At 43.1% G+C, this 27,603-nt stretch overlaps 2 protein-coding genes and 1 long non-coding RNA gene across 4 annotated transcripts; 1 reads left to right on the top strand and 2 right to left on the bottom strand.

Annotated features, from left to right (window-relative positions):
• Positions 1-722: 722 nt before the first annotated feature.
• CCDC51 (coiled-coil domain containing 51) lies at positions 723-4,775 on the bottom strand. 2 transcript variants are annotated; one of them, XM_021531873.2, is made up of 5 exons: positions 4,737-4,775; positions 3,234-3,463; positions 2,780-3,126; positions 2,307-2,471; positions 723-1,599 (listed from the first exon to the last, which is right to left on the bottom strand). In XM_021531873.2, exons 3-5 carry the CDS (start codon positions 3,095-3,097, stop codon positions 823-825), a joined length of 1,260 nt encoding a protein of 419 aa, XP_021387548.1. In that variant the 5' UTR covers positions 3,098-3,126; positions 3,234-3,463; positions 4,737-4,775; the 3' UTR covers positions 723-822. The 2 variants fall into 2 exon arrangements, with proteins under 2 accessions (XP_021387548.1, XP_077642258.1); XM_077786132.1 differs by lacking the exon at positions 4,737-4,775 and adding an exon at positions 4,546-4,644.
• LOC110471388 (uncharacterized) lies at positions 4,745-9,254 on the top strand. Its single transcript, XR_002465581.2, has 4 exons — positions 4,745-4,861; positions 4,932-4,987; positions 6,901-6,988; positions 9,079-9,254. It is a non-coding gene; the product is annotated as an uncharacterized LOC110471388 (long non-coding RNA).
• Positions 9,255-12,890: 3,636 nt separating this feature from the next.
• On the bottom strand, positions 12,891-24,251 carry CCDC174 (coiled-coil domain containing 174). Its single transcript, XM_021531600.3, has 11 exons — positions 24,164-24,251; positions 22,609-22,713; positions 21,589-21,689; positions 20,649-20,707; positions 19,540-19,720; positions 17,975-18,070; positions 17,008-17,144; positions 16,530-16,624; positions 16,120-16,267; positions 15,188-15,322; positions 12,891-14,120 (listed from the first exon to the last, which is right to left on the bottom strand). The coding sequence occupies exons 1-11, from the start codon at positions 24,203-24,205 to the stop codon at positions 13,045-13,047; spliced, it is 2,175 nt and encodes a 724-aa protein (XP_021387275.2). The 5' UTR covers positions 24,206-24,251; the 3' UTR covers positions 12,891-13,044.
• Positions 24,252-27,603: the final 3,352 nt, after the last annotated feature.

Below are 27,603 nucleotides of genomic sequence, written 5' to 3'. Positions count from 1 at the left end.
ATGTAACAGACCTTCATGGTATCCTGGGGGAGAGAGAGGTGACAGGGCAACACTGAGGGCTCTGAGGGGATGCAGGATTTGGGGGGATCACCTTGGCTCAGTTCTGGCACTGTTCTTCTGAAGAAGACTCCTCCTTGTGCCCACACCTGGGGGAGAGGGGAACAATGAGGATGGAGGGACAGCAGTCCATGGGTCAGGCCCCAAAACCTGTCTGTTCCAGCAATAAATGTGTCTGAACCCCAGAATCTCAAGGGGTCTGGGAGGTGGCTGGGGAATGCAGAGTGGCTTGGGGCTGGGTACAGGGATCTGTGGGTCAGGGTACCCAGGATATGCACATGATTATACTACAGGGCTTGTCCTGGGCTACTGGGGCCACTGGGGATGCAAACAGAAGCCCATTGGGGTGAGTTAAGAGATCTGATGGGAACAACTGGGACCACTGTGGGGTGATGTAGCACTGGGAGCAAGCAGGGGTACAACTCAGGGTCTGAACAGGCCATTTTGGGCCTTGCAGATGCAATTTGGGGCTGAGAGGGGCATTTTGTGTGCTGTTTCAATACACAAGACTAGACAGTAAGAGTGAAACAGTGAATGAAATGAACAGATTGAGCTATGGTATTTCCTTTGCTTGTTAAAAAGCTCAGTGTGTCAGAGACTTGGAGCCTGCAGCAGTAATGGACTAAAGCTTTTCAAGTTTTTCAAATATACAAGAGAAGGCATAATGAGAAACATTACAGCAGCTTTATTTGGACTTGTACTCCAGGCTCTTAGAGAGCAAGTTTACCTTTATTAATCTAATAAGTTGTGGCAATTAATTAGGGATCAGTTCCCTTTCAGTATGATGTAGAGCACAGGCAGAGTAATGGCAAACATAGCACATGTCAGTGCAGTGCTGTAAATAGAACTCCTCTTGATTTGCGTTTCCAGTCTCCTCTCGGTATCACACAATTCCAAAATCACATCTCTCACAGCAGCAGCCTGGCCCTTGCCCTCCCCTGAAGGCCTTGGCATCACTCTTTCAGTAGGTCGGGAGTGGATGGCGAGTTTGACACTCTGCAGCTCAGACAGCACCTGTGTGATACTTTCCTGCAGACTGTTAAACTGCTGTTGTAAACTCCCTAGACATGAACTGACTTGTTTAATGTAGTTTAGCTGCTCATTTAAAGGCATTAAAAGAGAATCTATTTTTATGGAGTCATTCCTGGTTTCTCTAGTTAACAAAGCCCCTTCTTTCACTCCCCTCGATGCTGTTGTTTGCAGCACATTTTTTAGGTCTTCTATGACATCACTGAGATCTTTCTGCTGCAAGTAATGGTTGGAGGCCTGTTCTTTGATGGCTTCTTGTAAATTTACTGGGCCCTTCTGTGCTTCAAGCACCAAGACTTTCAATTCTTGCAGCCTTACTCGATTGACATAGGTGGAACCAAGAACACCTATAATGGCCCCCAGCACAGAGCCAATAATAGACCAGTTCTTTGTTTTTTCAGCTCGTGTGCGTTCTTTCTCATGGCTTTCTCTGACAGCTGCAGAGAAGAGAGAGAATTTTTCTCTCTCAGATTCTTCTGCATTTAAATATGCAGCTCGGTACCTCTTCTCTTCCTGCAAGAAATAGTGATGAAAAGAGAAGGTATAATATGAAGCCATAAAGTCTATATTAAAGGAAAAAACCCCAAACCAACCCCAAACCCCAGTGCAGGTGAAGGAATGGAAACTGGGAACATCTATTAGCAGTTTCAGAAATTTTCCCTTGACTGTGGAATTGTCTTTATTAATACTACTTAAGTCAATGAGATGTCATTTTAAATCTGAGAAATGGAAAAGGTTATCAGGAATCACAGCTGAAGATCCTACACATGAGAATCAACCACGTGATGACAGCAAATGGGTATGAGTGAGCAAGATCTCTCACTCCCTGTGATGTTCACTGTTTCAGCCCTGCTAACTTCTCCAGACACCAGCAGAAAGCAGCTGAGAGAGTTTCTCTCATCCAATAGAGAATTAGTTCACTGAATGGCAGCTTTTTTTTAATTACTCATGTACAGGTCACCACTAGAACAATTAATTTTCTAGGCTCATTATCTTCAGTTTGATTCTCAAATTTACTACTCTACTTTAGCATTAACGTGTAAAATTTGCACATGGGATCAAACCATTGGTAACAACTAAGTAAAACAAGTACCCTAAAAAATTAACTCTCATCACTTCAGAACTGAACTGCATCTACAAAGACAATCAATCACTGGCGAAGGAAACAAAGCACACAAATTTTCAACATATTCACCAATGCTTAAGTACCAACAAATTACCTGCAGCAATCTGTGTTCCAGAGTTGCCAGTTCTAAATACTGGGTGTCATCCCGAGAGACCCTGTCTAATCGATCCCGAATTTCCTTCAGTTTCATCTGTTGGGCTTCTACATTTTCACGAGCCTCTCGTACTATCCCTCGAGCTATCATAAAGACATTTTCTGCCTGAGAAGAAAGAGCATTTATTTTAGAGACTTACTACCATACAGATCTAAATTGCTAATTTTTTTTTTTTTTTTGGTGGGGGGAGGAAAAAACCCACCAACAAAATAAAACAAACTCCATTTCAATTCAGAGGATACGCTCTACTGACCACATACATAGACCAGAACACATTCACAGTACCTGCACGGACAACCAAAGCAGAAAAAGACATAATTCTCCTTGGATAAACTTTTCTGCCTCAGACAGTGTTTATGCTTCATATAGCTCTATTCATATTTTTAAAAATTGCTCATTATCTCCATGTTTACCTCTGTCACTTTTCCCTGAGCCTCTCGAACTTCATTGATTCCAACAAATTCTTCGTATCTGTCCCACCAATTCCTGCATGTTGCAGACACTTTCTGGAGGGAGTTTTTTCCCATAGCAGTCCCTGATTCTGTGATCCGATGAAGGAGACCCATGGCCATTTCCACTGCAGACTTGGCTTCGGGCCTCTTGGGCGCTGACGGGCAGTAAGTCCTCACCATGTGTAAATTCACTTTTGGACTCCACTTCATCAATGAATGGTGATACTGCAGACCACAGGACACTGAGGACACACTTGATTTGTATTTCATAGGCCCCATATCTTGAATTTAATTACTAAATAAAAGTGCTACAAGGAAGAAGAAGAGAAGTTATTAAAGTATGGCTGATTCACAGCTCTTCAGCTACACACGTGCCAAAACGAATCAATTCAAGCACTTTTACACCACTGCTTACCTAGAGAACTTTCCACAATTTTCAACAAAGTGCAATCGTGCCACAGATTCCTTATTTCCTGTTAGGAAGTACTCCCACCATGCTTCATGCTTCTTGATTACTAATTCACCCACGGCGTGAACAGCGATCATGTGCAGATCCAGTAACAGCAGGAGTAACTTCAGAGAAATTTAGTGCTTCAGCAGAGCAGTGATTGCACGACGTGGTTTGTGCCTCAGGTACTCACAATTCTGCAAAAGAACAGAAAAGGAAAAAAGGCAGAGAGGGGACAAAATCTTGATAAAAAAAGAAGTGTGGCTCGATCATTCTCTTTATCTGACATTGCACAGATACAGGAAGTGTTGAAGGATGCAAAGACGAAAACACAAAGGACAGAGGGAAAACCCAGAAGTGCTGAACCGAATACAAGTATTCCCATGAGACTGCCTACAAAGTAATAAACCAGGACGAGCCACAGGAATAGAAAAATCTCAGGCAGAACACAGAACATTCTAACACACAGGGCTGCATTTTATAATGAACTTAAAATTCTTGCTTACCCTGCAAAAGCAGGCTGCTATTTATGGTTTATTGTCTACTGATTTAAAATATGATCTTAGAGTTCTACTGAGGCACATTACTCTAAAGACTAGAAACTGGAGAACTTTTCCATCAGGTTTTATATGAAATTTGAGTATGACTGTATTGGGTTTAGACTAATATGGTATGAAAACATGAATTACTGAGAACACTTGATAGCTGCTGCATAGTTTAAAAAATTATTTAAAACAGCTTTCCTTGTTAATTTTAGGTGCTTAATACAGGTATCTCCACAAAAAAATACTGAAACAGCTGGAAAAACTTTGACCACCACAGGTTCATTCCCGTGCTGACTAGTTCTAACAACTAATAATAACACCAAGTGGCATTATGAAAATCTAACCAGTTGTTTTACATGCATAACAACATGGAAGATCAAACCCACAAGAACATGGAAATGAAAGAAGTTCTCTCTCTTGCCAGCATCACTCACACATCTGCTGTCAACAGCAGTGTTGAACACCCACTCTACATTGCAGGCCACAATAAACATCAGCTCAATTTTGTCTGTTCCAGGCTGCAAAACTCCCCTCTCTTAATTGCATCACTACCTGAAGAGTTTAACCTAATATTCAGGCTACTGGAGACTAGGAAAAAAAAAAAAAAAAAAAAAGAGTGAGAAAGTTGATATTTGAAGAAGACTTTCTATGCAGTCACAGACTGTGATGAGCGTGATCTCAGCGTGAGCTCAGAGGACACGCGAAGTTGTGAAAGCTTCATGGGGATTACGTGCCTGGCTCCTCTCTGGCCTCCCTCGCAAGGAGCACTCCCGTGCCCGCGGCGCTGCCCAGCGCGCTCCCGAGGCCGCCGCCGGCCCGCAGCCGGTGTTAGCGGGGCCGGGCTCGGGGCTGCCGCGGCCCAGCGCAGCCCGGCCCCGCCCGGGGCCCTTCCACCGAGCCCCTCCGGCCCCGCCGCACCCCCTACCTGCCCCGGCCCGGCGGCGGAAGCGGAAGCGGCGGCGGGAGCGGCGGAAGCGGCGGGAGCGGCGGCGGAAGCGGCGGGAGCGGCGGGAGCGGGCGGAGCGAGCGCAGCCATGTCGGGCCGGGAGGGTAAGGCCGGGCCCGGGGCCGCCGCCCGCCCGGCCCCGCCCGGCGCTCACTGTCTCCTCTGTCTTTGCAGGCGGCAAGAAGAAGCCGCTGAAGCAGCCGAAGAAGCAGACGAAGGACCTGGATGAGGTAGGGCGGCGGAGAGCCCCGGCGGCGGGAGCCCCGGCGGCGAGAGCCCCGGCGGCGGGAGCCCCGGCGGCGGGAGCCCCGGCGGCGAGAGCCCCGGCGGCGGGAGCCCCGGCGGCGGAGAGCCCCGGCGGCGGGGAGCCCCGGCGGCGGGAGCCCCGGCGGCGAGAGCCCCGGCGGCGGAGAGCCCCGGCGGCGGAGAGCTCCACCCGGCCCTGAGGGAGCCGGCGGGCCTGGCTGCCCGCGGGGTTCCTGCTGGTATTTGCGTGGTGTATGTCACGTAGTGACAGGGCATGGGGAACGGGCTCAAAGCGAAAGACAGGCGGTTTAGGGGAGATATCGGAAGATATTCTTGTCCGTGGCGTGGTGAGACCCTGGCACAGGCTGCCCGGAGAAGCTGTGGCTGCCCCATCCCTGGGAGTGTTCAGCGCCAGGTTGGACGAAACTTGGAGAAACGTGAGCTTGTGGATGTGTCTCTGCCATGGCAGGGCTTTGGAAGGAGATGATCTTTAAGGTCCCTTCCAACCCAGCCCATTCTGTGTTTCTCTGATGCCATCGCGACATCCCGCCTGTGCCCACCATGCTGCTGGAATCAGCACCGCTGGCTACCCCAGGAGCTGGGAATGCTCTTGCCAAAGCATCAGTCTGCGATCTTAAGTCGGTCAATCACTGCGGTCCCAGGAGCCTGGGAGTGTTGTGTATCTTAAATTAAGTAGAATGAATTGTGTGTTAGAGATACTCTGAACCCTTACTTTTAAGTATGGATGTCAGCTGCTACTTCTGAGAATAGTGCATTATGGATGAGGTGCTACTGTTTGGAAAAAGGCAAATACCTCTTTGAAAAAGGAAAAAAAAATTTTTTTTATTTAGCTTTCTAAATAAGCTTTATTGTTAAAGAAACAGTAGAATTAATAAAGTGCTTATAAGGATCAAAGTTATAAGCATTTGTGTGTCAAATGATGTAATATTTATTTTTGTCTCAGCTCTGAAATACTGTGAGCACTTGGGAGCAACACATTGCAAGAAAAAACCCACAGAAGTGGATAAATGTGAGGGATTGATTTACTAGGAAAGACACATTAGCCAAAAGGAGACAGGAAAACCTGGAAAGAGAAACAGAATATTCTGTTCTGTGAGGGATAGGTAGGGGAAGTAATACAGTTACATTGCAGCAAGGGAGGCTTTAAGGGAAAGAGAAGAGCTTTGCAGCTGTAAAGATAGACTGGATTGGTGAAGAATCTCATTTGTCAAGGTCCTCAATTCAGTTTCCCCAAAGTTCTGAGTGCAAAATTGAAAATCTGGCTCCTTTTCAGCCTTGGTGTCTGTGAAGAATGTGTATCTAAGGGACAGAATATGTCTGACTTCTCCTGGATTTGGAGGCTAATCCAGTAAGGAGGCTCAATAGCTGCATTGCCTGTACAATTTGCTGGCAGTCTCATAAGATTGTTTGGAATTGATACTAATTTATTAAACCCAGCAAAAATATGTGTGGGAGGATTTTTAGAAATGTATGTTTTTTTTACAGGTGAAAACAGCCTTACTTTATTTACATTCTTTATAGACTGAATGTTTTAGTTAGTGCCTCTTTGCTGGGCTTCTTGTGTCACTGAGGGCATATTAATGAATGGTGTTAATGCAAACATCTATCAGTCATAGGAATCATAATCTCAGAATGAGATTATGCCCTGGGAAATAATTCCAGAAACACCAAACATGCAGGGTTAAAGTTTAGTTTGTGGTACAGCAAAAACCTTGGTGATAGTTCTGCATATTTAGCATTATTCAGCCATCCTGCCTTGGTCCAGTCAGGTGTTAGTTGCTGATGGAATATTACATTTGTTTTTCATTGCTTCTCAGTTGTTTTTGAATTTTTCTGTGGAAGAAATGTTAAAAAATGCTGCTGTTCTTTCCTTTAGACGGATCTGGCATTCAAACAAAAACAGAAGGAGGAGCAAAAGAAACTTGAGGAGATGAAAGCAAAAGCTGCTGGTAAAGGGCCCCTGGGTAAGTGAGATGCCATCCTGGCAGGAGAAATGGGGGTCTTGCTGGCTTCAAAAATTTTATGGTTTTGCTAGACAAATACAAAAAGGCAGGTGCCTCTGGGTTATTTGACATAGATAAGTAAGTTGATGGCAGGTACAGATAGAGGCTATTTTTTTTCTTTTTTTCTTCTTCTTTTTTTTTTTTTTTTTTTTTTTTTCCTTTTTTATGCATTTTCATCCCCAAATGATGCAGGTTCTGGTTCAGCAGGCAAATCACTGTGTCTGGCACACTGACTTACTCCACTGGTTTGTGCAGGGACATTTCTGCTCTATTTTTAGTACACCAGTCTTTTAAATTGTATTACATGTAGGTTTTGCCACAGTCCTCCAAGTTTAAAAAATCCAGTGCTTGTCCTCTGAGAGGATGAATTCCTTCAAGAGCAGGAGATTTTTGGTAGGGAAAAAAAAAAGTGACTGGAAACCTGTCTTCAGTCCCTCTGCCTGAGTGACTGTAAAACATGAAGTGAGTTCACAGGGCGTGTCCTGGTGGCCCACGGAGGCCAAGCTCTCAGTGACAAAGTGACAAACACTCAGTGACAGTGTTCACTGGGTCTGCACTTGCCTTCTGCTCCTCCAGTGTCTGCCATGGTCCCCTCAGAGGTGTTCAAGGGTGCACCCTGCCTGCTCCTGACCTGTGGCCCATTAATGTTACTAACCACTTTTCCATTCTGAGAAGATCATTAACTTCACACTTTATTTCTTGTTTTTCAGCAAACTTTCAGTCTTGAAAGACCTTTCCAACAGTCTCATAGCAAAATAGTTCCATTAACAGCCTTTGCTATCGAATCCTGTCAGGTGTGTGTGAAAATAGGAAGTCCCCCGAGGTTACTTTATTCAGACACTTACTGATAACCTCAGGGTTCCAGCAGGTCAGTGAGGAAGGATTTACTCTTTATGGAAATCCTCTTAGCTTTCACAAGACCATTCATTCATTTGCTGTGTTCCAGACTCTGTTATCTTCTCAGAGACTGAGCTCAGACTCACTGCTCTGTAGTTGCTCAGTTACTAACAGAACCCAATCCGTATCTAGGAGCTTTGCTGGCAGTCTATGAGTCCTCTGACATGGTGTCTGTATTGATGTTTTAAAACTTAGCCAGCAGATCTGCATTTTTGCATTACAGCTTGTTGGGTGCTCTTGAAGGAAGTGTCATCCAGTTCCACTGGCTTGGAATATTGTTTATTTATTTCAGACTGATCTAACTCCTCTGTTTTATCTGTACAAAAGGTGTGCTGGGTGTGAGACTTGGAATGTCTTTGGTGTTTCAGGCTGATGCAAAAGAATTCATTGAGCCTCTCTTGTGTCCTTACCATCACAAACTCATTTTATGTAGGGTGCTTTAGCTCACAGACCTCCTCAGAGTTCTTTCTCTGCCCTTTTCTAGACTTGGTGTCAGTCATCTGGCCCTTGTCTGATGCTTACCAAAGTAGGTAACGATTGTTGTGTTGCTGTGGCAGGGCCAGCCTATTTCCAAAAGCCTTAGCAGGGCAATGCTGTTGGAATCAAGTTCCAATGCAGTCTGTTGCTGACCCTCAGCCCTTGCAGTCTGTCTTGGTGCAGCCTTGTGTTCTCTTTCCTTCCCACTGGTCATACCTGACACAACTGGAGAAAAACAGCATTTACAACAAATGCCACACTTGTTGCTGTGTCAATACCTGGTGTTCTTTAGTGTCTTCAGTAATCTGCAGGGAATTCCAGTACCTGCTTCTGTAGAGCTTTGATCCCAGATGGGGGCTTTGATATAGGGATACCAGTGCGTTTATTCCCTTAGCCTTAGCCTGCTCGTGTTGTATAAGAAATAATAAATGGGGAAACAAAGTAACTGTTGGAATATTTAGTTCCATTGTAGAATCACTATTACATAAATCACTGTTCACGTTAAGATGTGTGAGATCGAAACCACACAGGAGTAGTCACACATGCAGAAACAATTCACCAGTGGGGACCTGGGCTGTGCAGACTGTCTAATGGGGGAATTCAGCTTTATGAGGTACAGCATTTGTAGCTAAGCTCTCTCACAGTCACCTAACCAGCTCTGTTGTTTCTTTTGGCAGCCAGTGGTGGAATAAAGAAGTCTGGCAAAAAGTAGCTTGATGAAACCACCAGGCTAAGAAGTGATCAAGTTACTCAATGGACCTGCAGACTTCAGAGAGTCTTGAAAACAGTCTGTCATTTGGGAAACATTGTACATTTTGTTTAGTCACAATAAATCCTTTTTGTTAAGATGTGATATTTTCTCTTTACCTGTAGGTTTTGTTTAAAAATGGCTTTTCTGTTTTATACCAGAAATGAAACTTATACTGAAGACCATGTGTGCCCTTATACAGCCTGAGTGCATCCAGTCGTTTGCTAGTCATTTGTGAGAATAAATTTCAACTTCTCCTCTCTTTTGAGACTGGAGTCAGGGCCTGAGTGTTAAAATCTGCAGTTTCATTCTAAAGGCTTAGGTTTAGCTGCAGTTGTCTGAGATGTGGCTATAGCAGTGTGTGCTCTCCTAAGAGCTCTAAATTGGGTTATACCACCAGCACCTTGGGGTCAGCCACTCCAAAACAATGCTCCTTTCCACATTCCTTAAGAGCTCTGCTGTGCCCTATGGTCCCACTTCTTGCTGAACATACACTTGCCTTTGTCCTACAAATTGCCGCTACACCGTTTTCCTGAGCTACATGTTGACATCACAGCTCCATCACACTCATGGAATGCCTTTGGGGTGGAGAGGGGAGGGGAGCAGTAGCTAAATTCTTGAAATGAATGGCACTGGCTGTACACTGGTTATGCAGACTTGAAGGAAGGAATATGCTGTTCCCAAGGTGGGAATTGCACGGGAGGGAATCAATTCAAAGTCCTTATTACTGAAGAGAAATGGTGATACAGAGACTTCTGCTCTCAGGCAAGGCAGCTGATGGCTTCTGCGAGCATCGAGACTCTTGGGCTGCAGTGGCGGGCGGGGAGGGAGTTACATGGGAAATCTGGGTTTGCAGAGGCTGGGCTCCTAAGGAAGAGACCGCAGGTGTCGGTTGTTCAATGCACAGCGTGCTACTCCGAGGGTTTCCTTGTTAAAAAGACATTATTTTAGAGGGCTTGAGGCGTTACCTCCTTCCCTCTCAGACGCGAGGCTCCGTTTCAGCAGGGCGGGAAGGGCGGGTACCCTGGACGCCGGGGAGCGAGAGGCGCAGGCCCTACCCTGCCATCGGCTCGTGCTGAGGGCTGCCGGCAGCGCCCGGTTATAGGAGTTGACCGGGACCGGGACCGGGTCAGGACCGGGACCGGGTCAGGACCGGGGTCGGGCGGGGCCGCGCGCGAGGCTCCCGCCCTTCCTTGGGCTCTGCCGCCCCCGCGCGGCGGCCGCGGGAATGGCGGGGCGCGGGCCCGGCGCCGTGCGCATGCGCAGCGCGGCCCCTCACGGCCCGAAGGGGCCCGGCCTGTGGTTGTTTCTACCCCGCGTACCAGCCCCATCTCATGTGCCCCTGGTTCGTAGGAAGATCAGATCCCTGCTGCCCTCAAAAAGGGGATAAATCAGCCCTTGGTGATACTGAGAAAACTGTCCTCTCTAAAAGTACTTTTCTGGGCATCAGATTGAGTCCTGCGAGCCAGATAGAGCGCGTGAAGGCTGAAATTCAAGATTGCATCATTCTTGCATTTTGGATAAGGGTACCTTTGGCAACAGAAACTATTAATTCAAAAATGTAGGACAAAGCTGCCTTAGCTATAGAGCAGAGATTGCTCCTGCATCAGTGCAAACAGCGAAGGCAACACAAGCCGCCTCTGTCAGCTCCTGGGGCAGAGCTCCAACCCACAGAACAGCAGCAGACAGAGCTCACAGCTGTGCGTGCTCAGCGGGAGCACAAGCTGCACTTACTTCATCAGTTGCACACTGATGGTGGCACATCCCTGCCCACACTGCCCGCCTGCACCCCCACGGCCACTGCTGTGTAACCTGGGCGGTGGCTTAAATGAGGAGGAAGAGGGAATGGGAGACAACACGCTCCAAAATATGAAACTTTGGCAAGCGTATCAATAAGGAATTGTTTGCCCCAGGAATTACTGAATGAAATGAATGAGGCTGCTGATCCCAGCCAAGCTAACTTGAGGTGGTCTGAAGGGAGGACAGTGAACAGAATGCGTGTGCCACAGCATGAGACAATATGCAAAAAGCATTTCAGAAAAAAAGCAAGACAAGAGGGAAGGAGACCAAATGGCAAAGTGACAGATCACTGCAGTAGGAGATCTGTTCTCAACAGGCTTAATTTTAATGTAGGCACTGAACTGCCTTCCTGGCCAAGAGCCCTCCTGTTTAATATTAGGCTGTGGAAATTAGGCTAAACAAAGGAACACTTTGATTGTATCTTTTTACATAACACTATATAAGAAATGGCATTTCATTCCTTACTGCAGCTCCAGCTCAATGTTAAACTAATGCAAAGACAATGTAACTCCTACATCACAGATATACATAAAATTATCAGAGTCTGAAGGGCACAGAGAAAATAAAGTCCAAAAGGCAGTTGGAAATGGATGTCGATTAAAATAGCAGCAAAATAAGCACAAATGTTCTTTGTAGGATAAATCCATTGAAGGATACGATTGCCATAATCAATTCAAGTCAAGCTCTACTGTTTGAAAAGACTGCCCACTCTTTAGAGTTAGTGCAGCTCCAAGGAAATTATACCCTGAATTGCTTCCAGGTGCTGATTCTGTGAGGTCTTAGAAGAGGAAACTTCTTCAGTGTAAATCAGCCAGCCTGGAAAACTGGGTGTGACCTTCTCTAAGACATTTTCCATTCTAATTTTCTTTAAAATTGGGATAGTTGTATTGTATTACTTCAGAATAGTATTCTGAGGTTAAAATAATATATAATTGTTATGTACTGTTCCTGCTCTGTAAATTTCAGTGCAAAAGCCAGTGATGTAGGAGCTAAGGCTAAATTAGAATTTGAGGACAGAATATGTTCTGCACGTTGTTCAGTCACACTGAACATCTTGCTGTTCACCAGGCTTGCAGAGCAGCCTGAGATCTGACTGAAGCACACAAGAGGAACGCATCAGTTTTGCCTCTTTGGCCAGTTCACTGTTGTATTTAAATGTTCATTATTTTGACTTTATCTCTGCTAGTTAACAATCTATGCAATTGCCCATTCTAACCTGCTTTTCTAGGTCTTATCCTTGTATGAGGCTTTTAAAATATGAGTGGAGTGATCTAAATTACCTTCGAAATAAAAATCCTCCACATGGGAAGTAAGTATTCTCATTTACTAAGATTCTGAAATAAAAGTTAGTTTGGTAGAGATTGGTCTGCTTTTATATTTAATGACTCGAATATCACAGTTTTTGAAAAAAAGTATTAAATAAAGCCATATATGTAACTCCTTATGCAAGAAAGACACACTTGGAGAATTATGAGAGGATCTTCTAAACCAGTAAGACAGTAATTTCAGGTGTCAAGGCTTCTTGCTTCAGTGTTTTGTTTATTTTCAGCCTACCCATCATTATTTATTGATTTTTGCAATGTCTCCAGTCTAATATGGTGCACAGAACTATGAGTTGTGTATGGACTTCAGGAATGCAGAGGTCATGTGAACCACCACTGTTCACTAGATAATATTCTGCACTTCCAAAAGAGAGGAGATTGAGGAACAAAATCATTCTGTGTTTGGCAGAAGAGGACCTACCATCTCCATACTGTTTCTATGGATGTCACTGAACTTGTAGTACCTCCAAACCAGAAGCCAGCTGGAAGCAACCAACTAAAGGAGTTATCTCTTGAAAGCAAGTAATGAATATACCCCTATGTTCAGGTATAAGAATCAAAGAGTTAAATTTTAGTAAAGAGGTAAGAATAAAAAAAACCCAACAGGACAAAATATAGCTGTCATGTAAAACAGCTTAGGTATCCAGGAGATTTATTCTGATGTACTTACAGAAACTTATTTTTCCCATATGTGGGAAAATAATATTCTGCCGAGTACATTAATTATATTTCAGTTCTTTAGATCATGGTTCTTGCTTATCTTTTTGCTCAGCTCAAGTCACTTGTCTATAATAAGAGAGCATATCATCTAAACTTTGGTAAAGTGGTTCCTGATTTGGAGTCTCACTGCTGTCGGTCTGCACTGGAGGTGCCACATCCTGAGTGCTGCAGCCACTGCCTGGCGTTCCTGCTGGCACATCCTGGGTGCTGCTGCCACAGGTTTCTGTTCCTGGTGGCATCTCTTGGGTGCTGCAGCCACAGGTGTGTGTTCCTGGTGGCACATCTTGGCTGCTGCATCCACAAGCGTGTATTCCTGGTGGCACATCTTGACTGCTGAGGTCACAGACCTGTGTTCCTGGTGGCACATCCTGGGCACTGTATCCACAGGGTTGCATTCCTGGTGGCACATCCTGGGCGCTGCAGCCGCAGGTCTGCATTCCTGGTGGCACATCCTGGGCGCTGCAGCCGCAGGTCTGCATTCCTGGTGGCACATCCTGGGCACTGCATCCACAGGTCTGCATTCCTGGTGGCACACCCTGGGTGCCATAGCCATACGCCTGCATCGCGAAGGGCGTCTCAGGAGTGCTGTAGCCATACCCGTGCATTGGTGGCCCCATTGCTGGTGCTCCATAGCCATAAGCCTGCACTGGGAAGGGAGTGCACATCTCGGGAGTGCCGTAGCCGTAGGCTGGCATGGGCGGTGGCACGCCCCGGGTGCTGTAGCCATAACCCCGCAGTGGGGGTGGCACACCTCGGGCACCGAAGCCATGCGCCTGTGCTGGTGGTAGCATGTCCTCGTCATCGCTGCTGTCATCCTCTGCTGACGACACGCCCTGAGTGCCATGGCCACTGGGCTCTGCTGACCCTGGCTGAGCTGGAACGTTGCTGTTGGAAGGCTGTGGTGAGGGTGGCACATCTCCACTGCTCCCTGGCACTGACGGCCTCTGTTGGTTTTGTGCTCTCTCTGTTTCCAGTTTTTCAGAGGAGGTTTCAGAACTGTTCAAATTCCGACTTCGGTGGTAATCATCTTTCTTTTGTCCCAAGAAGTAATCAGAAGGTGGTGCAAATTCTGGGTCTCGCTCATCTCTAAGTTCTTCCTGTTTCTTTTCCCATTGTCCAAACATCAGTTCTGTTAGAAACAAAAAAATGGTAGATTTAGCATAGATTTCAAGGTCTGAAGGTCAGACGAGGGTAAACAAATTGGCAAACAAAGAAGATGCAACTGTGTAAAGCACCTGAAGTTCCTTTTCTATCTCATACTACATAGAAATACAAGAATCTAGTGCAGTTTCCTTAAGTGAACCACAGTTAGTTTACTTAGTATTTTAGAGTAAGCTGTCCTCTGCTGAGTACAGTATTTGCTGCAGTGCTGCCTGGGTGTTGGTGACATACCAGGCTTCCTCAGAGGAAGGAAAAAAATAATGTCAGAGAGGACAAAGATTTATGAGATAGGATCTGAAATTCCCCTCACAGTGATGTTCATTAATGGAGCATAAAGACTGAAAAGTAAGAAGAATCTGGAAATACCAGTATTGCATAGAAGAGGAATAGTGCTGTTATATATATATATATATATATATATATATATATATTTATAAAGAAGGTGAGCATTTATGTGCTTTGTCTATTCCTTGTTTGCTTTTACTCAGAAGTCAGGCATCAGAATAGAAGAATGTGCATGAGCTTAGATTAATAGTGCACAATGAGTTGACAGGTTTGGGAAGGACCACCAAGACAGCCATCACTTTGTGGCAAGGAAGATGCTTCAAAATGGGACACAGGCACTGAAGTGGTCTCTGCTTGCATCATGTTTTAGTCTCATGCTGTGTGATATTTGTGTGATATATCCTATCAGGTACAGTGTGATCTTTTCTTCATACATTCCTACACAGGAATGTACCAAGAAAAGATCACACTGTACATCTTAGGAACTACAGAATTTGTCTGTCAACCTGTCAAGATCATCCAGAAATGCAGTAACTCATATAGAAGAAAACTTTTGGGGACATTATAGCAGCTACTGGCACTAAGGCATCCTTGTCAGTCACTGCCCTGGACACTGGGGAATCATCATTACTGAGGCAGAAAGGATTTCAGTGCTTCTCAGTCTTACCGTACTTTGGTCACAAAATAGAAATGAAAGTGGCAGTGTATATGCTCTTTCCCAGTAACGTTCCTGAATCTGCATTTCCTTACCTTTGCCTTTATCCCACTCTCGGACATAAGGCACTCCAGGCTTTGTATCTCTCCTCTCCTGGATGATGACCTCTACCTTCCTACTTGCTGCAGTAACTCTTGGGGGTTCTGGTTCTTCAGCAGCACCTTTCACCTCTGTGTTACAGGAAGAGATAGCAGAGATTGTCAGTTACAGAATAAAATCTGTATGACACTCACAGGTAAAAATAAGAACATTTACTTCCACAGAGCTCCAATAAGAATAGTATCTCTATTTCATTTACTGGAGAAAACAATTTGCATTCTTATTCTTCTGAAGAACCACAACAGTGAGTAGTGGCATAATGCTGTTCTTCATTTCCAGAACATATCACAGTTAACCACTTGCAGGGAATTCTGACACAGTAAAATATTAGTTACATTTTCCAGTGGGAGACAGACAGTACAAGTTGACTATCAGTGTTGTAAGGGAGACAGCACAGAGACAGGATTAGAATTCAAATTCAAATTATCCTAAATCCTAGAGTCAGCTGCATCTCCAATTCACACACTGCACTGAAACTGTCACATTGTATATTGTATGATATCAAAATTGACTTGTTACTACTTATTCTTCCTCATCTTCATAGAAGAGAAAGACACTACAATGTCAGCAGCTCTAACCTCAACCTGCATTATTAACTTATGTAATTCCTCTCTCAGGTGTGAATAAAAAAAAAGGCTACAATTTACATACTGTATTTCTACCTGCATTATTAAGCTATTTCTGGCATTACATCATTACACAATTACATCAGCTCTCATTATTCTAACAGTTATGTTAATTGTATATGTAGAATACACAATACAATATATTGAATGTCTAAATGAATATAAATTAGAATCTGTCTGTCCACAGGTCAAGAACAAGGTGAAATAGCAAGTATTTAACTTAAAAAGGCAACAGATCATACCTCCATTCTCCAGTTTTTCTGCCTCTTCCTCTAATCCAGCTTCCCTTAACTTTTTAATCTTCCGTGCTCGAAGTTTGGACAGCCTTGCATCTAGAGCTGCCTTCCTCTTCTCCTTCAGCTGTTCACGTTTATTTCTCTGATCAAGTGTCTTAACAACAAAGGAGAACGTGAATTAATCTTCCTTCATTATTATAAACAAGTACAAAAGTACAAATCTTCCTTCACAAAACAACTAAAAGCAATCTTAATCAAGTACCAAGTTTCAACAGGAAAAAAGAAGCCAAATTTCTTTGGCTTCTTTGGAGTCAGTTGCAGGCATCACCTAACAAAGCACTCACACAATAGATCAAATGCAGTAACCACTGACACCACTGTGCCCTTGCAGCCCAGTCTGCTCTTCACTCCCATACCTGCTCCCTCAGCATATCCAGGGTTGCCCGTTGTTTATGCCTGAGTTCTTGGTCCCGAGAAAAGGCAAAGTAACCAACACCGAGCTGCCTGGCCTCTGAAAAGGAGAAAAACAATAGGTTTAAGTTAAATTCAGTTTATAGTTAACAATAACTACAGCCTCCAGGCACCCTGCTTTCAGGCATAGAATTATTCCCAACACTGGATTGGTTTTTAAATGTATAAAAAAGGCTTGCTTTAGATAATACATAAAGTGAAGCTTATTGAAGGAGAACACAGGAGGAGGCAGAGAAGCATACAATGTAAAGAACAAATAAATTTAGACTTATGTACTGGTGACTTTCAACAGTAATTACACATATGGCTTAACACACACCTACACTTTGCCACACGGGCACAGGAAATAACTTTCCCTTGCTAACTCTAAAACTGATTTCTTTGGTGATACAAAGGTAAGTGATATAAGGTATGGCAGTGTACCATTTTCTCTAATGTCCTCATAATGTATAGGTCCCATGGGTTTTCTGAGGGCTTCTTCTTCTTCCTTTTCCCATTGCTGCCTCTGAAGTTCTCTTCTCATGTCTTCAGATAACAGAGTATTCCCATCAGGTTCTTGTCTAATTAAAAAAAATTAAGGATTACAGAGCAGAATTTTCCAGTTTGCCAGTATCAAACAGTGCAAGTATGATTTGGTCTGATACACTATTGCAGTTTCCACAAAACAGAGATCACTATAGACACTACTTAGTGATAAAATGTATTTCTGGTAGATAGAAGATAGAAATACAAAGCTGCCTCTAAAACAAGGTACTAGTAGAACATGTTATTAAAAGACAAATAAAATAATATCCTTTCTAAGAAGCTTTATGAAATAAATATCAAATCATATAATGGGAGATGAAATAATCAGTTATTGGCATATGTAGGGGTTCTAGCAATCACATATAGGAACATTTCATAGTTAATGTAAGAAAATGAAAGGTATTTGAAATAACAAAAAGCTAAGCATTTACCCAAGAGATCTACTAAAAATATTAATATTCAAATATTATTAAGGAAGTAATTTTAACAAAAGAGATGCAAAATAGCTGTTTAATAGAAGAACAAAACCAAACAAATGGAGGTCTAATAAATTCACTTCGAACATCATGAAGAATTTGGAATTGCTAAAAGACAATCAATTAACATAAATTTCCATGTTAAACAGAACCGGAATCACATTCCTGGCATTTTATGGAAGGTATAATGAAATACAAGCAGCCCAGTTTTTAAAAGATGCAACAAATATCTGAGATTGCTTAAAACCTTTCTCTGGAAATTATGAAGATCTAGAGGAAGCAATTCTGGATTGAGAATGTGGTGACAAAGCACAACCCCTCTTCCTTCTCATAAAAAAAAATAATTAAAACACTGAGAGGAACATGCAGCTCTATTAGAGAAACCACACCTTTTCCCTTGAAGTTCCTGATCCATTTTAAGTAGACTTGGTAAATCCTTCTTCATACAGCGTCTAGATCGGCCCAAGAAATCAACATAATCAACCCTGCAATGAAAGAAAATGAAAAGTGACGCAAAACTTCTACTTGCAGATTGACAGAAGTCTTACCCAGAAGACAGAAGCAGTAACTCTTTCCAAAGAGTATTTGTCACCTCTCAGCCTGTGTGTGACAGTTGCTCCTGCTTTTCACTTAAAACACTCCCAGATTAAGAGGACAGTTCTGAATGGGACATATGACAGTTCTACCAGATATTTATTCAATCTCCCTTTGAGACCCCTGTTTGCCTGGGCAATAAAATGGTGTACAAAATGTTTAAAAGTAACCATGTCACATAGTTCCCACAACAAACTAGAACTCAGTCTACTGTTTGCTTCCCATGGTGAAGATAATGATGCAGCATTGACTTCTTGTAGATACGAAATTGCTACAATACATTTCAATTATTGGTCTAAAGGCCATTCAGAACAGACTGATAGTGTGCATTCAACTGGCATAACAAAGGCTGACTAAAACATAAGCAAAATGTTCCTCTGAAGCTATTGTGCTTCTTATTCAACTCTTTATAGTACTGAACACCTGATTTACAGTTGTTGAAAAAGCTATTAAGAGCTACACTTACTGTCCTGTAATGTGGAAAGCTCTTTAGCATCAAGCTGCCTCAATTATCCCATTCTAAAGAATATTACATCTGAAAAAGTATGACTGGCAATTTCGCTCCCAGCCCCCAACTCTTAAAGACCTGTGCTTTCAGTAAGTCCTTTACAGAGTTTATAAGGATATCTACAGTTTAGTATTTGAAGAATGGGGGTGCTGTTTTGTATTGGTTATTGCTGGTTTAAACTGATTACTGCTTGTTCCAAAAGCATTTTAAACAAATGGGCAATGAAAATGTTTAGTCAGGACTGGTTTCAAAATTATTCCTAATGTCTCAGATGAAAAACTAGTGGTTTCTTGGAATGACACAGAAAACTGTCTGAGGCTATTTGCTGTGCTGAAGCAAAGTGGAAGAAATGCTGAAAATCGTGTTCTTATTCTAACCAGTTTCTCTCCTTTAAGAGAAGGCTGTACTGTTAAATGATTGCTCATGTTTAAGTCACTCACAATTAAAGAAAGCAAGATGAATACCATAAAATTCTCGTTTTGCTAAAATACATTTCAATTCAGCGCATCAAAGCATAAAATGGTACCAAATACTGTGATGACTACTTGCATAAAATATGCAAGAAAATAAGAGAGGAGATGATGTTGTCCCCCCTATAGTACATTGCAATTTCTCAAGATCCTAGATGCAGATTCTATTGCAGTGTTACCTATGTGGGTGGAAATGACAGTGACTGGAGGACTGTCTTTATAGGAGAAAAGAAAGACTGTTAACACCTCCTTGTCAATGTGCAGTATAAAACAAAAAAGAAAAACAAAGGTGCCACTTCACACATTTTGAAAAAGTATTTTCTCATTAAATTCTCAAGAATAAGAGTGGCCAGGACAGATGAGCCCAATCAGTAGCACCAACCATTCCTCATCCGGGTCCTCTGGTGGTGGAATGTCTGCTTCAGGCTGAGTTTCCTCCTCATCTGTGTCTCTTTCTGAAGTCTTCCCAGCAGCTTCACTCTGCTGCAGCTCCTGTACTTCGTGCTGTTTGTCTATGATCTTCTGAGTGAAATCCACCAGGTACAAATCCTCAGTTTCTTCATCTAAGGCAGAAAATCGATTCTTAGCGAACAGCCATGAAAAGAACAGAACTGAGCACAAAATCAATACCAAATAGCTACAATCAGCTTTTCAGCTGCCAGCAATACCCTTGACCACACTATTGGGGAGTACTTAAATCTCATTCATTGCCAAACAAACCCAGAGCTGTCAAGTGGCTCCACAGTGATAACGTCTATTTCTGAATCGAACTTTCAGGGCATTGTGTGCAGTACAGAAAAGGCTGAATTCTCTGCAGCAAAACATTCTCTGCTCTTTAACTATTTCATAAGCACAGGATTTGTCATGTAACAGCTCAAATATTTTTTTGATGCTTAATATTTGGTATGTTAGCAGGAGCCAAGCATTCATGAGGGTACTTCTTAGAAAAGTAGAGGAAAGCAGTGGGGTCATGTGGATGAAGATGGACACTGGCAAAGAAAACAGATTAACTGCAAGGAGATTTGTATTCCATTTTAATAATTACTTTTTGAAAGGGACTGAATGTATGAGAGAAGAAAGGAACAGATTAGCATTCTCTATCCCTATTAGCTGCATGATTGGCATTCACATATGGACCAGCCAGACTCCTCTTGTCATCCTCTTCTCCTCAAAAAGGCCCAACAAATAGAATGCAGGACAGAGGAACGGCAAAGCAATCCAAAGAGCTCACAACAGAGAGAAATTTTTCTGTTGTTTTTCTAAGATACTGTATTGAAAAACCAGAATATAATTCACACACTTAATGAATGAGTGAAACAAGCCCCTAGTGCTTTACCTGGTCAGACTGCCCTTCACAAGTAATTTTATTTTCTCCAGTAAATGTATACTTTTTTCCTTTTCAAAGTGGAACAAGGCATGTCAATCAGTTTGTATAATAATTCCAAGAATTTATACATATATAAATGCTTATTTTGGAATAGTATTGTTCACCTGGGAAGTCTCCTTTTGTCATTTTCTCATACAGCTTTGCTTTCTCTTCAAGCTTTTTCCTGAAAAAGAAAAAAAAATGAACCTTGCAATCTCACCAATTGCAAGCACATTTTAAAGTCACCTATTTAGCTTTAGAAAAATGGAATAGGAAAATCCTGGGAATGCTTAAGGTGTTATGAGAAGCTGACTTATGCCTGGCTTTTGTTTTGAACCTTCCCTAGCATTTCTGAAGATACAATCTTTTCCAGTTCCAGAATTTATACTGAAAATAATTTTAGCGAGGTTGCAAATTTAATCATAAATGTAATTTGTCAAGTAGTCAGAAACATGATGTTACAAGAATTCCACCTTTATCTAAGTACTGTGGCATGTCAGATAAATACTTGAAACAAAACCATTATTTGCAGGCATTGAAACACACTTTTACAGGAAAAAAAAAAGAGAGATAACACGAAGTTACACTTAAATCTTAGGAACTGGAGAGAAAACCTTAGCTAACTTCTGGAATTTCAAACAGTAAGGAACTGCTTACAGAAGCACAGCAAATGATTTATAAATGGCATTTTCCACATATATCTTTTTGTATAACCAACCCATTTAGAAAATGAGGTAATTCTTGAAAATGTGAGCCATTTTCTGTCAAGCCTAAGAAACACTTTGCTATAGAATTCTAACATGTCACTGCACTGGCTGGTAATTCTAAAGATGACTTTAAAAAAAATCAGTAAGCTGACATTTAGAACTGTGATAATGTGAAGTCATGAGAGCATGAGACTGCTGGGATGCAGTTTATATGCTACTGGTATAAGGTATGGATGATGCTGGAATTACTGGTTGGTCTAATGAGAACTGCTGGTCCAAAAACTTCTTTCTGTGCTTTTCTAAATACCAAAAAGCAAATTCTGCAAAGCATTTCTTCCTTACAGAGCCTAAGAGCTACCTTGATTTATCCAATATATCCTGCTCTTCTGCCTTCTGCTCAACATCTTTCGCAGCTCGATTTGCAACTCCTGTGTTCTGCTTGGTCCAGATACTTGGTTTCTGAAGAGGACAATTTTGTAACAACAAATAAATAGATTAAAATATTGAAATGGTAACAATTAAAAAAGTATTTAAACTCTATAATGTAAACAAACGCACATGAATCATGGAAGACTTTGTAAATAACATCTTATACATGTTTGACTTGAGATATTCCTGTGCTGCAGGATACAGCAGATATATCCTGAATTAACACTGGCTGCAGGATAGTATTATAGTTAAGGGCAAGCTGAGAAGGCCTTAAAAAACCCAAAGGCACTCAGAAATCAGACAAAATCTATTCTGGCAGAGATGTTAAGGTTAAAAAAACTCAATCATGCAATCTTGCTGATTAAATGCTAACAAAGCTAAAAATTGTTTCTATTCTCTATTGTCACCATTTTAGAGAAGAAATACAATCAGGTGACCTGTTTGCAGCATAACACTGTAAATGCTGCATGTGCTTCAAATATGGTAGGAACAGCACATTCAACTTCTAGAAAGCTACAGAATGAACAAAACCCAAAGTGCAGTACAGAGCAAAACAAGAGAGATAATTGTGTATTCATTATTGTACACCACAAACAGACAGCAGAGCATTTATGAATGAAATTCGGTGACTGTAGAAGAATCTCTCATCCTCCATCCTGCAGCATTATACAAAATCCTCTAATAAAAAAAGAAACAACTTTTCCTATAATCAGCCTTGGGGAATGAAGATTAAATGGGGATTTAGATGGGTAGAAGCACAAGACTAAGCTTTCTGCTGTGCACAGGAATCTCACCTAGAAATGAACTTTAAAGAATGTTCTCATCGTGTACATTTTATATTTGAATAGAAACACAGCTCTGAGTATTTGCTGTTATTTAGATTTGAATATTGACTTCCTTACTTTCAGGAGAAAGAATGACAAAAACAACAATGGAAGATTATTTTTACCTTATTAGAAGTTCTGGGCTTTGCAAAGGCACCAGCATCTTTCAACAGCTTTTCTTTCTTGAATTCCTCTTGCTTTCGGAAGAGTTCAGCTTTGAGATCTACCAGCTACACCAGCAGCAAAACACCACATAAATAACAGATCACAGGCACAGACATCAGCTACTGCAATAAACAACTGTATCTCTAGGAAAATAATCTGTTAGCTACAGTTATAGGAGCATTTGGCTGCATTTTTATATGGAACTTTGAAGCACTGATCTGATCACCAAGATCAGCTACAGCAAACAATATAAAAAAACCACAGAATGCAAATTATGATTAGGGATTAAAACAATCCCAAAAGATATCCTCGATATTTTGAGGATAAGAGAGACATAGCTCTGTCTAGATTTTACCAGCCTCCTAATGGCAAACAAATAGAGAAGGAGTAATGAAAAACACTACTGAATATGACAAAGGAACTTTTAACCATTAGATAATTAATAAACTCCTGTCTCAGGAAATAATTTATAAAAGTTTGCTATAATAAAATATGTATTTTCCCCATTGCTTTATGTACTGTTTAATAGTTTTGGATTTTCTTTCTCCTTCTTTTTAAAGAAATATATGAGTAGCATTACCATCCATTAGCAAGGTCTATCTCAGCTTTTATTAAGAAACATCATCGGCAGGGGTGTTACCTTAGGATTACAAAACTAGTTTGGAAGAGGATATTATGCTACTTTTCCTGCAAGTCCTACAGATGACAAAATTCAGAGTTGCACATTAAACCAGGAAAGTGGGTAACTTTGGTATTAATATTTCTCTCAAAAGCATTTGCTTTTCAGCTCCCTGGGACAACGAAGTGCAGTGTCTTAAAAATCACTCGTTCTCCCTTCTGCTTAGAGGTGATCATCCAGAAAGTCAATGTAAAATATTTCACAGTTAACTGTTAGCATACATTAACTATTTACATAGCTCTTCATCTGAAGTGTTTGGCAGCTCTCGTGAGCGCCCTGGAGAGCAGCGAGAGGCAGCACCTCACCATCCCTAAGGGTGGGAAGTTAATCTGCCACAGCATAGACATCCTGCTCCTTAGGAAAACTCTTTTCCCTTTTACGGCTGATTTTTAAGGCTGATTTTTAAGGCTGATTTTTTAAATCCCTTTCCCCCCCGATTTAATCATTGCATGAGGAATGCGCAAACCCAGGCCCGGCAGACTCGGGTTAGGAGCGCAGGGCGTGCGTCGGGTCAGGAAGGCGAGGGGACAAAACCCCAGCCCCGACATCTCCACACACCCGATATGCGGCCTCCCACAGCCCTTTAATGCAGCACTTGCTGCCGTGGCTACCCATGGCAGTGGGGTGAGGGCGAGGGGACAGCACCAGCCCGTCCCAGGGGAGCCGCTCCCCTGCAAGCGCCGGCACCAGCGGGTCCCCGCGTCCAGCCTCACGGCCTGCGCCGGCCAGGCCACCCCGCCCGCGGGAGCCTCGCGGCTGAGCACACCTCACAGCCCTACAAAACCTCCTGGGCAGGCGGAGAGGTTCATTTTGCCTCTCCTCGCTCAGCCACTCACCGAGGACGCGGCCACGTCCAGCGGCTTTTTCCTGCGGTCCATGGCGGGGCCGGCCCCGCTGCGCCTTCCTCGCCGGGCGGCCGCGCCGTAAAGCGCGGCGGGAGCGCGGCGCTATCGCGACAGCGCTGCTGAGAGGCCGGGCGGCGCTGCCGCCATCTTGGGGAGGTCAGGGCCGGCCGGGGCTCGGTGCGGGCCGCCCTGGCGCTGGGGCATCCCTGTGCTCAAACCGAGCGTGAAAACGAGCGTTTCTGGCGGCTGGGACCAATCCTTCAGGCGTCACACTGGAAATGTCCTCGTGCAGCCGCTGTGACAGAGCTGGGGCTGCCCTGGGCTCTGTGGGTGCCCTGGGCTCTGTGGGTGCCCTGGGCTCTGTGGGTGCCCTGGGCTGGGGGTAGCCGCTGTGGCCAGAATGTGGCAGGATTGCAGGCTGGCCCACAGCTGGGGTGGGCTCAAACGTAGTTCAAATTTGGCATCAATGTGGACTCATTACATGGTGCCAGTGTCAAGTCACGCACTGAGGTCGGGTATTTTTTATACTTTTTATTCTTGTCTGTGCAGAGTGGGGAGCTGGGTGGTGACCCATGGAAGGTTAATTCACCGATCATCCAAACTTCACACTCTATACAACTTAATAAAAGGCATCAACATTCCTTGGTTGTAGATTACTCAGCACCCCTATTTGCTAGTTCTATTTCTTGCTTCTCCTGCTGATTAGTCTGCAGGCACAATTCTTCCCTCTGTTTGATTCTGGGGCCCGTCTTCAGTAGGTGGTCAGTGAGCTCTCACGATCTCCTACTGCCAAAATCACCTTTCCCCAGGTACTGCTCAGTTCACTCTTGGTGCTTCTCATCCAGGCAGCCCATTCATTTGGGGATTGTCTTCTCTTTTTCTTAAAACAGCAGATTAGCCAAACATATGATGCTCACAATGCAATTGCTTAATCACAACCATCCAGCTATAGCTACTGATTAACACCTAAAAAAAAAGAGCGAAGTTTGACTCAACCCCCTATCAAAACCTTGAGAGCCTCATAACTTGAGGGGTTTGGTATCGTCAAGAGAAAAAAAAACCCAAAAAGCAAACCACATTAAAAAAAAAAAACCCAAACACAACCAGGAAAAAACCCAACCCAACCAACCCAATCTAAAACTCTCTTTCCTGCCTTACTTGGTGAGTGCCACAGAGATGAGACCTGAATGAAACAGCCAAGTACAAACCCACTTACATGTGATTGATCCAGCTCTGTAACCTCAGACAGGAGCACAGGTAGTCTTGGGAGTGTGTTTCGGAGTTTTAATAATACTGGGTAACTCTTTATATCATTTTTCATCCCCATGGAGAAAAAGGACTCTCTGATAGGTTTTAGTTGAAATACTGAAGATCATAGTTATCTGTGCAAGAAAAGGCTGCCTCTCACTTGTCTTTAATAAACTAGAAAAATACAAGGTGCTCTGATGTTGCTTGGCAGTGTGACAGCTGATAGAAGCACCAGAAACAGTTCTCTGAGTTTGGAAATGTATTGCTTTTGTGTTTGGCAGGCTGGGTCAGGCCCATGTTTAATAGTTTATGGAGACAGAATTGCAAAGCTGAAGGAGGTAATCAGTTGCTAAGAAAGCTGCACCTGTATTCCAGGGAGTGCAAAGTGTGCAATAGAGAAAGAACGATTTCTGCCCTGTGAAGCAATTTCTGACAGTGAAACTGTCCTGCTTTTGGCTGTTTAAAAGGGGAATTGGTGAGAGACAGCAGGGACAGAGAAGTGCAGGTCATATTAAAACCATAAAGTATTTTAATTTGCACTGGAAAAGGAGAAACACACATTACTGGAAAATAGGACAAATGTATGAAAACATCTGTGCTGTTCTAATTAAATCACACTTCAACAAATAATTTATTGTTGCCTGTTCAAACCTCACCTAGCGACAACACTGAGAAGGAAAAACAACCCAAACTCAGGCCAGGGTTGGTTCTTAAAATACTCCTTTCTGGTTGAGGATGAGATTAATCACCAAGTTTGTAAGGAAAATCTGTGCTACTGAGTTGCATGACAGGATGTGGAAAAAGGAATTAATCCTAGAAATTCCAAGCTGGCTCGTGCTGCTGTGAAGATTGGAGAGCTGGCACTTGTGTTCTTGCAAGAAGCAGTGGATTTTTCTGTGGGTAGCAGAGGTCTGGCTAGGCATGCCTGGGTTGGGAATGAGGCAGGGTTGCTGATGCTGTACAGAACCGAGTGTGTGGTGAGATAAGCTCAGCTCAGGTCCTCTCTCATGGAGCATCAGCAGGCAGGGAAAAACATGGAGCAGGACAGAGGAGAGCTCTTGTAAATGCAGGTGAACCCAATGGGAAGAAATTATGATGTCTGACTCAATTCAGAAGACTGAATTATTTATTTATTATAACTATGCTAAAATACATTAATATACTATATAAAAGGAAAATACTAATATTACTTTAACACAACTCGTGACCCTCTCTCTCTCGAGAGTCCAGACACAGGTGGATTGGATTGGCCATCAGGCTCAAACCATCCTCACCAAAATCCAATCAAGCACTCACTCCAGGTAAACAATTCTCCAAACACATTCCACATAGGAAAAACAAGGAGCAGAAATAGAAATTGTTTTCTCTTTCATTTCTCTCTGTGCACCTCTATGAAAAATCCTGAGAGTGAGAGAAATGTGCTTGCCACAGGGAGCCCTGCTCCTGCCGGAGCCGTGGGGTTGCTCTGCTGCCGGGGGATTCAGCGCTGAAGGCACACACAGACAGATGGCTTTGGGAGCACCGTGTGTCACTTCAGTGGTCTTGGATTTTCAGGCTAAGAACTGACAAGCTTCACACATATGGTTTCCTCAGAAAGGCTTCATGTCAACTCTAACCTGTGAAGGGCTATTCTGTGCATGTTTTTGATCCAGCTCACAGGAATTAATAAAATTCCAGTGAGGGAGGAATAAGAACACTTCAAAATGTGAAGTAAAACCAGCTTAACTTAAAAAAATGAGGTGGGGAAGGGGAGGAATCTGTTTCAATGTACAGTAGAGGCTCAGTGTGGCTTATTTTCATCAGGAACTTGTGAAAGCTGTATAAACTACCATGTTTGATCTCAGACTGCTGATAGCCCTGAATTCCTGGGGAATAATTGATTCCCCACTTCCAATTAGTATGTTGCTCATTTTAGAATGAGGTCTAATTGTGTTTGTTTCCACAAAGCTGCATCACCACAAAAAGTGTGTTTATTATTTTTGAGGAAGATGAGAGATCACAGTGGTTTGTTCTTAGGGTTGTTTTTTAATAAAACAGTGGTGTTTCACTGTCTCATGAATTTGGTGAGAGGTGCTGCACAAACTTGAATCAATTGCAAAGCTTTGGTGTGGATTTCTCCTACACCCCCTTACCAAAACTTGTAGGAGCACCAGACCAAATGATATTGATGTTTGAAGGTTTTG

The sequence above is a fragment of the Lonchura striata genome, chromosome 12 (assembly GCF_046129695.1).
Source record: "Lonchura striata isolate bLonStr1 chromosome 12, bLonStr1.mat, whole genome shotgun sequence".
Classification (NCBI taxonomy): Eukaryota; Metazoa; Chordata; class Aves; order Passeriformes; family Estrildidae; genus Lonchura; species Lonchura striata.
The sequence above is the reverse complement of the archived record's forward strand: the minus strand, read 5'-3'. Positions and strand labels throughout refer to the sequence as shown.